The 13,369-nt window shown below is 42.0% G+C and overlaps 2 protein-coding genes across 4 annotated transcripts in view; one reads left to right on the plus strand and one right to left on the minus strand.

Moving 5' to 3' along the window:
* MAP4K3 (mitogen-activated protein kinase kinase kinase kinase 3) overlaps positions 1 to 13,369 on the minus strand; it is a 180,041-nt gene that overhangs the window by 130,907 nt on the left and 35,765 nt on the right. The gene's annotated exons all lie outside the window — the stretch shown is intronic.
* Positions 3,886 to 4,327, plus strand: LOC142430400 (small ribosomal subunit protein bS18m-like). 2 transcript variants are annotated; one of them, XM_075535518.1, is made up of 2 exons: positions 3,886 to 4,131; positions 4,190 to 4,244. In XM_075535518.1, the coding sequence occupies exons 1-2, from the start codon at positions 3,890 to 3,892 to the stop codon at positions 4,242 to 4,244; spliced, it is 297 nt and encodes a 98-aa protein (XP_075391633.1). In that variant the 5' UTR covers positions 3,886 to 3,889. The 2 variants fall into 2 exon arrangements, with proteins under 2 accessions (XP_075391633.1, XP_075391632.1); XM_075535517.1 differs by having other exon boundaries at positions 3,886 to 4,327.

Here is a 13,369-nt window from a genome sequence, read left to right on the forward strand (position 1 = left end):
TTGCTTTTCAAACAGGCGGCGTTTTCCCAGTGCACAGCCACACTCCTGGGTGCAGTTACGATGTAGGGCTGCTTCCACCCAGTCGCGCAAGGGCTGAGGTGAGCGGGCATGGGCACGGCTGCAGGACCCAGAGCGCGCGGGCGTGCTGCTCCCTGCTCGAGCGCTTTCGTCCAGGGCACACTGGTAAAGATGCTCTACGCCTGCTTGTCCCATGTGGCCGCTCCAGGTCACGTGGCCACTGGAATTAAATCCAGCTACGTGTATACATGTGCGATCAAGTAGTTTAACATGAGGGTTCTAAATATTTTTTCCTTTAAGTAACTAGAGAGTGAAATTGATTTTCTTTTTGGATGGTGTACAATTCTAGGAGTCAAAAGGCAGCTACAGATGTGTGGAAACACGTCTATCAGGAAATGGAACGGGTCTCTCTCCTCCAAAAATGCTCTTGGAGTCATTTCCTTCCCCCTAGCCAATCCCTGATTCATTCTCTAGCTTTACAGTTTTGCTTTTATAAAAATGGCATTTGAATTCATGTATCATATAACCTTTTAAAAACTGGCTTCCTACACTCAACAGAATGATTCATCCAGGTTGTTGCCCGTTATTGGTGTTTCTTCTTGCTATCACTCCACTGTACTGAGGTATCAGTTTGTCCACTCATTTGCCAAATAAAAGGCAGCAGTTTTCAATTTTTGGCAAATATGAACAGAGGTGCTATAAACATTTTGTGTGCAGATGACATACATACCTAGGAGTGGGATGTCTGGGTGATGTGGTAAGCGTATTATTTAACTTTCCAAAAAACCCGCCAAACTTCTCTAGCTGTCTGGAGCCAAGAAGAGTGGAAAGAGATTAAAGACACAAGATACAGTGACTGTGAAAGACTAATGAACCACCTGAGCTCCAGCTTCCGTCCTCCCAAGACTAGAAGAACTAGACGGTGCCTTGCTGACTACTGCTGACTTCTCAAAAAAGAATCACCCAAAAGGTTCCCAATAGATTGGGGAATGTGGAAGAAAACTCAAAATCCTAAGAAAGTAGGCTTCCTGGCCAGAGGCTGGTGACACCCCAAGGCTATGTTCCTCACACAGCTTGCAATCAAGTCTGGAACTGAACTCACCCTTGTAGTTCATTTTATGGTGGTCTACAGGGACACAGTCACACCAGCGAGGTACACACCCCTTAGAATCAGCACACATTTTGAGATGGGGGAGGGGTGACATTTGCTCAAGGACCAGGTTCAGAGAGGTTAAGAGAGAAGGGAGCAGAGGTGGGAAACAGGGTGGAGACGGAATGAAAGGACTGCAGTAAATGAGACGAAGCAACATCTGTATGGATTGTTGAATGGAAAACTGGTAACTTTAATCCAATTCACAAAAAGTAAAAAAAAAACAACAAATTTCCCTTTAAACTAAAAAATCATTAAAAGACCAGTCTTACTTGTTTGACAGAAACTAGTGAAACCTCTAAAACTGTGCCCCTTCGATCCCCTTCAAACCTGGAACTGAACTCACCCCACGGCTCAACTTCCAACCAAAAGTCTATAGGTGAACAATGAACACCAAGGAGGTGAGGTGCACACTCTGTGTAACAGTCAACGGCGGGAACTTCAAATGGAAGGTTTGGCCAGGGATACAATTCAGCGAAAAGGAAGGATCAGAGGCACAGGATGAATGGAAACAGTAAATGCATGGAAGAAGTGGTAAGACTGCTGTTTCATTGTAGGATTTGCAATGAATGTCACAAAACATGTATGAATGATCGAATGGAAAACAAATGTGCTTGCTGAAATTTCACACAAATCACAGCCCCCCCAAATAAACAAAGCCCCGTCAAGCTCCTTTTTCATGGTTGCTATGCTGTTTTTCATTCTTACCAGGAATTATTTGAGAATTTTAGTTGTGCCACCCCCTTGATAGTAGTTGGTAGATTTTTCTTCAAATTCTAGCCGTTCTAAGAGGACCACCGTTTCATCTTGCTTAGATAACCAAAATAATTTTTTGGTTGGGTGTCACCACCACATGAGGAACTATATGAAAGAAGGTTGGATTAAAGGATGCACTGCATTAGGCAAGACCTCTGAAGGACGTCCCTTTGAGGACTCCAAGCAGGCTAACTCAAGGCATGCTATATTCAATCACCTCATGTACACGTGGAAGCTGGACACCGAAAACGGCAGACACAAAAGTTGATGCATTTGAATCACAGTTTTGGCGAAGAATATTGGATGAACCACGGAGTGCTTAAAGAACAAGCAGATCTGCCTTGAAAGAAGTACAGCCACGATGCTCCTTAGATGTGAGACGTCCTCTCATGGACTTTGGACATGTTTTCAGGCAAGACCAATCCCAGTCACAGACATCATGCTTGATAAAGTACAGTGGTACGTGGAAAAGAGGAAGACCAGTAAGGAGATGAACTGATACTAGGGCTGCAACAATGGGCTTAACCCTAACAGGGATCGTGAGGGTGATGCGCGGCCTCGCAGTGTTTCAGTCTGTGGTTCAAGGGTCCCTACGAGTCAGAAATGATCTGACAGCACCTGACAACAGCAACAACGGGACCACTGTGAATGGGCTTCCTGGTAACAGTGGTTAATAAATATGTAATGGGATCTCAAAGGTCCCCGTAATGGTACAAAGGGTTTGTACTTGACTGGTCCCCTACAGGCTGGTGCTTCAAACTGTCTCAGTGGCACTGCAGAAGAAAGGCCTGATGACCTGCTTTCATAAGACTGTAGCTAAGAACACTCTGGAGAGTTTCTACTCTGTAACATATGAAGTGGACATGAGTCAACAAAAACAACGTCAAGCCATCCATTGGGTTGGGATCCATAAGGTCCGTAGTTCAAAGCCACCAGCCACTCCAAAAGTGAAAAACCAGGCTTTCTATTGCCATAAAGAGTTACAGCCTTGGAAACTCACAGGGCCAGCTCCACCCTGTCCTATAGGGTCTCTGTGAGCTGGAATCAGCTCAATGACAGTGAGTTTGGTTTGCTTTGATTCAAAACACTGTCAGATAGCAGACTATGGACTGGTTTGTAATGAAGTTGGCAGAGGGAGCTGCATCTGACAGTCTCTGTTGGGCAATGCTCAGCTCCAGTGCTATACCTCAACAGAGCTGCGCCGACGTCAAGCAACCATGACAACTCCAAAGGACACTGACTGCATTGTAGACCGCCCTCCAGCAGGATCCCACCCAGTGTCCTGTGCCATCAGCTGGATTTTTGAAGTTTTGAAGTACGAGTTTAATTTGAAATAAGGTTTTCTGCCATAAAGAATAAATAAATAAATAGATAGATAAATAAGGTTTTCTGCCTAAGTCAGAATCAACTTACGACAATCATGGGGCAGGAGGTCTACTGTAATTTGGTAACTACTTTTCAGTAAATGGGTAGGTGGGGTGAAGGAGCCTGTCCATTGACAGAGTGAGAATAACCAACAACTTGCTTGGATCAGCCCTTAGTTGGAGTGGGTAAATCATCTCTACTGAAAATGCATAATTGCAAGCCTGTCTTCCATTAAACATAGGGTTGAAATGCATACTTCTTGCAAAGATCACGAGCTACAAGCTGAGAAATGAATTTAAACTGTTCCTGAGTTGGTGGTACCCCAGGTACCTGTCAGAACAAGCAAATTCTCTATGAAGCAACAAGCCATCAATCCATGCCCCAGGGGATTCAGAAACATTCATACCAGCCAAGTGTGAGCTTTAAACAGAAAACTGCTAAGCACAAAAGGAAGTAAAGCACCACGAGTTTAAAAATGCTAACACCATGAACAAAAGAAAATAGCAAGTAGTTGAGACTTTGGAATTAATAGGTACGTAATATCAAATTAAAAGTAAGTATGCTTTCAAAGTTTACAGAAATCGAGGAGGCGCTGGCATCATGGCCGCCATGGTTGCTGTTTGCCGTGCTCTTGGGAGAAAAAAGTTGACGCGCTTCACCACGGCTGCAGCCAGCTTCCCAGATTCCAGGAGGCACGCGGTGATCTACAGAAGAGCTTGTTCACAATATAAACAGGTGACCAGCAACGAGGACCTGCCCATTACAATGGAAAATCCTTACAAGGAACCTCTTAAAAAATGCCTCTTGTGTGGAAAACGTGTAGATTACAAGAATGTCCAGCTTTTATCCCAGTTTATTTCTCCGTTTACTGGATGCATTTATGGAAGGCACATAACAGGCCTTTGTGGGAAGAAACAGAAAGAAATCACAAAAGCAATTAAGAGGGCACAAATAATGGGTTTTATGCCAGTCACTTACAAGGATCCTGCTGCATATCTCAAAGACCCCAAAATTTGTAACATCAAATATCGGGAGTAAATTATATAATATTATTACCAATAAACTTACTTTATAGTAAAAAAAAAGTTTACAGAAATCAAAGATGGTATTAAATACGTAAGTCAGAAACAAGAAACTATCAAAAATGACTCAGTAGACAAGAAATACAAATTACATAACTCTTGGAATGAAAAAAATCTAATGGTCAGACAATTAATCAATTGGATTTGAATAAATTGGCCAATTATGTAGTAAAGAGAATGAGGGAGACAGAAGCACTAAAGGAGGAGCGACTATGATAACATGAAGGTAAGAAGTCCTAGCATGTATCTAATTGGAGTTTCAGGAGAAAAGAGAAAGAATGGAGAATTCGTTTTAAAAATAGTGGCTGTCTAATGGATACCCGTCTTCATGAAATGATCACTGGAGATACAGGTGCTATAGTAAAATGAGACAAGGACATCATATAGTGCCTGGTTATCAGAAAGTACAGTGCTTGCTTGCTGTCTTAAACGCCTGTCTAAAACAAGCAGCCATCCAGGTGAGATGGTGCTAAATCCCCATGGGAGGAGCCCAGCAGCCTGTAATCCAAGGACTGTAAATAATAAAATCCAAGAGGAGGGAAATTTAGTGAAAACTCTGAGCTCCCAGTTTGTAGAAGGTTATGGATGAAAGTCCAGAGTCCATTTGCACAGTCCTCATGCGATTACGCCTCCACCGAATTCCCTTCGACTGAGGACCAGAGATGTGAACGGCCTTGTCCTCAGACAAACAACAAATCCAACGACAAAAATAAAATAAAACAGGGTTAGGGAAGCAGTGCAGTGATTAAGCGCTTGGCTGCTAATTAAAAAGCAAGTAGTTCAAACCTACCATCCGCTCCATGGGTCAGAGGTGTGGCAGTTTGCTTTCAAGATGATTTACATTTTGGGGGTCCCATGGGGCAGTTCCCTAAGCTGCTACGCACAAGGGTTTGGTTCAAGCTCGCCAGCAGCTCCGTGCCAGCACGACGTGGCTGCCTGCTTCCGCAGAGACTCAAGTCTTGGAAACCCAAAGAGGCCGTTCCCCTTTGTCCTGTAGGATCACTCGGAAATGGAATTGAATCGATGGCTGGGTCAGTTGTTGTTTTGGTAGAAGGTGGATGAGTCAATATTTGATGCCCTGGCAGCGGGTTTTTGTTAAAATGGTAATAGTTGACTTCTAGATTAATAACATTACTAAGGGAGTGCTTCTTACCAAAGATGGTATTAATCCTATAAAGGAATGTACATAAACCTCGGAGCACATTTTGAGTTGTCCCATGAACTGGGAGCAATAATGACATTTGGTGGCCGAAGCCAAGAATTTCAAATGTGTTGTCAAGCCTAGTGAGGGCTACACAATGACAATAGCACTGCCAGAGAAACACTACACCCAGTTATCAGCATACAGGATTTGAATAACTCAATGTGGACATTAAAACTTCAACAAAAATCACCTATAAGCCTACTGTATTATTATTATTTTTTAGTGCTTAAGGACGGACATTTATTCCTATGTAGGTTTGGATTACAGAAGTCTAACATGAGTCATGTAGGGCTAACATCAGGTGGGGGCAAGGGGGGGGGTTGTTTTCTCCCAGAGGCTCTGGAAGCTCCCTTCTCTTTCCTTTTCCAGCTCCCGGAGGCAGCTAGGTCATCGTCCCCTGTAAGCCTACTTTGAAGAACAGTCTTGAGTGTCACATATACCGGGTCAGAAACAGTAAATCTGCGGTGAGATTCAGGAACTTACAACCCCAGGCGAGCGTGATGCAATACTTCATTAATCACCCTTTCAGACACCCGGCAGCCACATGGGGGTACAGCAATAGCTGCCTGGGGTGTGGAGACTCCAAATGCAGGGGAGGCTCTGGAGGGAGAGATGCCCAAGGCTGAGGACAAACCTACCCCTAGGGAGGAGGTGATGAGAGATGTTTACGTAAGTTTAAGTTGGAACAGTGGTTCTCAACCTTCCTCATGCCCTGACCTTTCATACAGTTCCTCATGTGGCGGGGACCCACTCCCAACCACAAAATTATTTTCGTTGCTACTTCATCACTGTTAATTTTGGTACTGTTATGAATCATCATGTAAATAGCTGATCTGCAAGGTGTAGTTTCATTGTTACAAATTGAACACAATTAAAGCATAGTGATTAATCACAAAACAATATGCAATTATATATTGTGAAATGTGTGTTTTCCGATGGTCTTAGGCAACCCATGAAAGGGTCGTGAGACCCCCCCTCCCCCAAAAGGGGTCACGACCCACAGGTTGAGAAGCTCTGGGTTAGAAGGACCAGCACTTTCCTAGGATGGCTAACAATGAACGTAGACTAGTGCTTTCTCACGAGAAAATGTGTCAACAATCTTTTCAACACTGGAAATGAAGATGTAACAAAGTGGATTGGGGCACTATGAACACAATAATTCAACCGAGCTAACAAATGATTTATGGAAGAACCGGTTTCTTCAGGAGTGTCTTGAGATCCAGACCCTATGCTGTAATGTGTCCACTGAGGAATGCAGTCCAGTCATCGATTTCTAACTTCTGGGATGTATCTGCCCAGCATAATGGTAAAGGGAACTTCAAAAAGTTCACGGAAAAGATAGTTTTTCCATGAATATTTGAATCCTGCTCATATTTCTGAAAGTTGATAGATGTTTTGCAAAAGAAGAGTTCCTTATTGAGTACTGAAAATAATATATTTCTCTTCCCAGAGTTTAACAATGCGTAACAGCATATTAAAAGATCCAGAAAGCACTGCAGTAAGGAAATTCTTACTGTATTTCCTACCAACAAGCTGACCCAAAAACCCCAAAACAAAAACAAAGAAACTCATGCTGTCTAGTCAACTCTGACTTACCGCAATCCCAAGACAGAGGAGACTGCCTGTGACGTTTCCAAGTGATCTGTTAGCAAAGTTGGCTGCCTCATCTTTCTGCCACTCACTCTGGTTGGTGGGTTCGACCCGATGATGGACAGATTAGCAACTGAGCCTGAGACCACTGCGCCAACGAGACTCCTTTATTGGACCAGAATCCCTCAGGCAGTAGTCCCTTTAGGAAGAGATCGTTGTTGGTGGTGCGGTGTGCCCCCAAGTCAGTCCCAACTCCTCCGGAGTCAGTGTGCCACAGGCTGAGGGACCAGTCCTGCGCCACCTGCACAATCAGTCCTGGGGGAGCCCCCTGTTGCAGGCCCTGCAGCAGTCTCTCATCGACGGTCTTCCTCTTTCGGGATAACCCTCTCCTCTATCCAGCACGATGTCCTTCTCCAATGACTGCTACCTTCTGATAACATGCCCGAAGTATGTGAGACCAAGTCTCCCTGATCGTGCTTCTAAGAAGCAATTGAGTAGGACTTCTTCCAAGACAGATTTGTTTGTTCTTCTAGAGGACTATGATATATTATTAATATTTTTTGTCACAAGGTAATTCAGAGGCATTGATTCTTCTTTGATTTTCCTTATTCACAGTCTAGCTTCCACATGCACGGGAGACCACTGCCAAAGTTCTCACTGCTTCTTCCATGGGCCTTAGTGGGGCGCCAAGTAAGACGAAATACTCGACAACTTCAGTCTTTAGACCCTTAGGACTTATAAAATTCAAATTATCTTTGTTACTTAAATTCTACTAAGTCAATGCTGTTTATTTATTGCTATATCCTAGATACCTAGAACAGTGATTAGGACACAACTTCAAAATGTTTGTTGAGTAACTTTACAAAAACCAGTTGCATGCTGGTAAATGTTTACCAGCTAGCTTGGGGAGAGGGGGGAGTGACGGACAAAGAGCCCAGGGTTTGTATTATTTCATGGTTGTAAATACGTTTACACAAGTAACCAACTGACAAGGAGCTGAGAAGAGATGCTCATAATCTCACCAGTACCAAAGGCTCCAGGAATACCACTGAAAAACTACAGTGTAGGTTTTTAAAATATTTAACTGTAGAAAAATACACTAGCCAGTACCCCTGCTGGCCCTGTGGGATAGGAGTTGGAGGGCTTAACAGCAAGGTCAGTGGCTCAAACATACCAGCGGCTCCCAGGAAACAGACGAGGCTTTCAGCTCTCATAAAGATTTACAACGCCAGAAGTTCTGTAGAGGGCTGCTGTGAGTTGGAATCAATAAGACTGCGTGGGTTTAATTTTGGAACCAATATATCTGGGAAATGATGACAGTTTCCTAGACAATGGAATAAATGCTATGGGAGTATATTTTAATATATTAAATATTTATTAAACTCTAATTTGACTAAGTGTGAGATACAAACATGAACATCTTTTGTTAACTCTGGATTGCCAGTTACATCATCTGAAAATTGTATTAAGAGGATGCTGTTACTGATGAATAGTGAGGTACATAAAGCTATTTGCCCTTATGCTAAAATCATGGGTTCTTAACCTTGGGTCCCAAGACTCTCCTGACATTCACACACATTTTTATGTGTGTGGGAGAGGAAGTTTTGCAGCTTTAATCATGCTATCGCAAAGGTGTCCCTGACCCACATACTGAGAACCACTTCTTCAAGTAAACGTTCCGTTTGTTTAAAGGGTTAGGTTTCTCCCTCTCTCAGCAAGCTGTCAGTTTGGCATGTTATCGCTGTGCTGCTTAGGCCTACCCACACCTAAGTCTAATTTTCTATACGTTGTAAACATGGTAGAAGAGTTTGTTAGATGTGTTTTAATTAAACAGCCTTGGGCCTCAACTATGAATGTAGACAAATACAATATTAAACCAGGAAAAATGACTCATAACAAATATAATGAACAGTTCTATAGATAATTGATGATCTGGGTTAATCATAATATTATGTAAAATATACAAACTATTCCACCCAGTAAAATCTTTGCCTCTGTAGAAGTCTTTGATTTATTTCTAAATACTGTATATACTCAAGTATAAGCTGACTCGAATATCTACCAAGACACCTAATTTTACCACAAAAACTGCATTAAAAATGTGCTGAAAGATGGACATTGGGCCTCCACTCAAGTACTCCCTCAATGCAAGAACACTTTGTTCTATTAAATTGGCATTCCATGATGCTCACCTTCCCAACATGATTGCTGAAGACAAATAAACAAATGTGGTGAAGAAAGCTGACAGTACCCAGCTATCAAAAGATATAGTACCTGGCGTCTTAAAGGCTTGAAGGTAAACAAGAGGCCATCTAGCTCAGAAGCAACAAAGTCCACCTGGAAGAAGCACACCAGTGTGTGATCACAAGGTATGAATGGGATTAGGTATCAGGCATCAAAGAACAAAAAAATCCTATCATTGTGAATGAGAGGGAGTGTGGAGTGGAGACCCAAAGCCCATCTGTAAGCAACTGGACATCCCCTTACAGAAGGGTCACAGGGAGGAGACAAGCCAGTCAGGGTGCAGTGTAGCAACAATGAAACATACAACTTTCCTCTAGTGCTTTAATACTCCCCCCCCACACACACACACACTCCACTCTCATGATTCCAATTCTACCTTACAAATCGGCTAGACCGGTGAATGAACACTGGTACGGATACATGCTCTTGACACATGGAATCCAGGACAGATAAACCCCTCAGGACCAGTGGTGAGAGTGGCAATACCGGGAGGGTGCAGGAAAGGTGGGGGACAAAGGGGGAACTGATCACAAGGATCTACATATACCCCCTCCCTGGGGTATGGACAACAGAAAAGTGGGTAAAGGGAGACGTCTGACAGTGTAAGACATGAGAAAATAATAATTTATAAATTATCAAGGGTTTGTGAGGGAAGGGGCAGGGAGGGAGGGGTAGAAATGAGGAGCTGATACCAAGGGCTCAAGTAGAAAGCAAATGTTTTGAGAATGATGAGGGCAACAAATGTACAAATGTGCTTGACACAATTAATGTATGTATGGATTGTGATAAGAGTTGTACAAGCCCCCAATGATTTTTTTAAATGTGCTGAAAAACTCGGTTTATACTCAAGTATATATAGTACATTTAATATAATTTACAGCCTATGAATGAATATGCTTTTTAAAATATACAGGGGTCAGGAAATTTTGTACCTATTCGTATATTCCAGACTCCCATATTTGTCAGCAGTTATCAAGAATAGTCCATTAAAAAAATAAGCTTCCACGGACATTCCAGAGGAGGCACTTACATTTCTGTTGGTAAATGGGGAGGAACAACTCCACATAGGGAAGGGATGCTAAACGGTAATTGGGGGGCTCCTAAGGGGGGATTGAGCCCGGTCCTATGTTCCTGGGTGGACACGTAAGTTTCTACCCAATCCTCAAGTGAACCACACCATACACACAAAGCACTGTGATGACCTTGGGCGCGCACCTTACAGGGAACATGGCATCCCCTCAAGGCCGCACCAGAAGGACTCGGAGTGGAAGCCCCACTGAAAGAACTGGGCTCCACCTCAAAGCCGCCTGTAGCCCTGAGACTTAGAACTGAAATTCCCTGACAGGAAAGAAGGCAAAGGATGGCCACCCCAAGACTGTGCAAATGGTGGTTGTTGGACCTTGGAGGGGAGTCTGGTTTAGTGGGCGTCCAATGAAAGGGGACCCAGAAACATCATATATTTAGTACCTCAATGCTCCCCTTGTGTTAATATGGCAGGGGTTAATCTGATAGGCAAGGAAGTGCCCTTGTAAGGAATGTTAGAGGGTAATTTCCCCTGGAACCAACCCGTCCCCCCATGCTCAATGCAAACAGAGCTCAACCATTTAAGAAATCAATTTGTCCAAAGGAACGCCGGTGGGTGTTTTTGTCCCATTTGTTTAACTTCAAAATAAGACATGTGCAGTGTGCATAGGAATTTGTTCATAGTTTTTTTTTTAAACTATAGTCCGGCTCTGAGGGACAGTGAACTGGCCCCCTGTTTACAAAGTGTGAGGACCCTGGACTAGAGCATAATTGATTATTAGTCATGCCCTGGTGTGGGTTTGATCCCAGCTCCAGCATGAGCTGTCCCATTACCCTAGCTCAGCATTAACTGAAAGTCGGGCAAGTTTCTAAGCTTCTCGATATCAGTTTCCTCATTTGTAAAATGGAGATAATAAATTAGGTAAGCTACTCCACAGGGTTATTGTAAAGATTAAATTGGTCAGTATTTATAAAGCAAATAGGTCAGGCAAATACTAAATAAACATAAAATATTCTATTAATCATAACCTCAAAGATATGTATATCATTTATTTTAAATTTGCAGCTGATAGTAACATTTATATTTCTTATATAATGCGCTACATTTATGAAATCTAGCATGCTACGTAAATACTTTCCCAGTTAAAAAATCATTTATACCATTTTATTGTGTGTCTAAGACATGGGATTTTTGTTATTTTTTTCTTTACTACGGTCATCATTCAGTGAAGTGACATGTATAAACTAAGAAAATACTGATAAATCTATAGGAATTGATTTTAAATGGACTGTAATTTTTTATTTAGGGAAAATGGTAATTCCCATTTCTGTAAAAAAGAAAGGCATTTTAACAGGTTGATGGCATGTAATTCATGTCACACAATTCAAACCATCAAGAAGCATTGTACAAACACCACCACAATCAGCTCTTGAACCTTTTCATCTCATTGCCTCCCCACACACACCTGCTGTCATACCCCCAAGGGACCATGAATGCGACTGCTGCCTCTGCAGGTTTGCCTATCCTGGATCTCATATGCAGAAAATTATTTTTAAACAAAACAAAACATCCTGACAATAACAGTGCATACTAGATCAAAAGCTCAATCAAAAAGAAATCAGAAAATATTAAAAACATGAACAAAATAATTTTAAAGGCACTTGAAATCAAGTAGGCACGTCCTGGATCCCCTATGTAGTGCAAACAGCACCTTGGCTGACAATAAACAACAGGTGAACGGTGTAGAACTAACTTTTCAAAAGATCAGCCACTGACGCCCCTACGTGAGACCAGTACATGGGGATTCCCTGAGGAGAATCAAATCAATGGCAATTGGTCACCAGTGGACCAGAGCACAGTTAAGTGACTCATAAAATAAACATTTGTGTAAAGCAAGTAATCATTATATAAAGTAAGCGCACCAAACTCTCAGTTACCTGTTTCATAAATACAAACTGACATGAAATCATTAACCAAGAATAGAGACTGTGTGAAGTTAATCTTGCTAGTGAATCCAGAACCTGCTCCTATTGTACTAGGAGGCACAAATAAATAAAACACACACACACGACATACCTACCCAATACAACATTCAACACAGCTGAAAGATCAGGGGCAGGAGCAGCAATGTAAGCAAGCATTTTATCTCAAGTTGTGTGTGAGAAACACACGATGGTAATACCTCAATTATTAGGAGGCCATCAAACACAGAATACTTAGAAAAATGTGTTTCTGACACAGGAATGGACAAAAAGATCAACAAAACAAAACAGAGTCCACATTGAGACTATGATGAAAGCAGCAGTTAAAATCAGTAGGGACTTACAAACCAAAATGTGTGAAACTTGTCAAATAGAAAACTCATTTGCTCTAAAAACTGTCACCCAATCTCTGAGTAAAAATAATAACCAGTAGGGAAGGAGCATGTGATTACTATACTATAGCACATAGCACAACAAATATAGTTGGTTCAAAGCATGTGTAAGAAACAAAGTTGTTGAAATACTCAAAGAAAACAGAAAGCATTTTGATAATCACTAAGTGGGGGCCTCCCAAACAGCGAGAACCCCACAATCATGGAGTGACTGCTTCCAAATCAAGGACTCTACACAGCAATAAACACAGATCGAAAATGAAGACTGCTCTTCAGTAACAATTTACTAAAGGAATCATAAAAGAACAAATACCAATAACATCAATGATGAGAGAAATGCAAATTTAAATAAAATATATCCTAGTATAGCATTGTGATGGAAAAGTTCAAACAATGAATACTCTCTAGAACTGGTAAAAATAGGAGGAAAAAATAGACATTTTCAAATATCCACAATTGGGATATACATCCTAACAAATTTTAAGTCTTTCCGATGAGTTTTTCATTTAATAGTTTAATTCCATGGCAATGGGTGTTTCTGTTGTTAGGTTTGGGGAGTTTT

This window comes from Tenrec ecaudatus, chromosome 17, assembly GCF_050624435.1.
Source record: "Tenrec ecaudatus isolate mTenEca1 chromosome 17, mTenEca1.hap1, whole genome shotgun sequence".
NCBI classification, from domain to species: domain Eukaryota; kingdom Metazoa; phylum Chordata; class Mammalia; order Afrosoricida; family Tenrecidae; genus Tenrec; species Tenrec ecaudatus.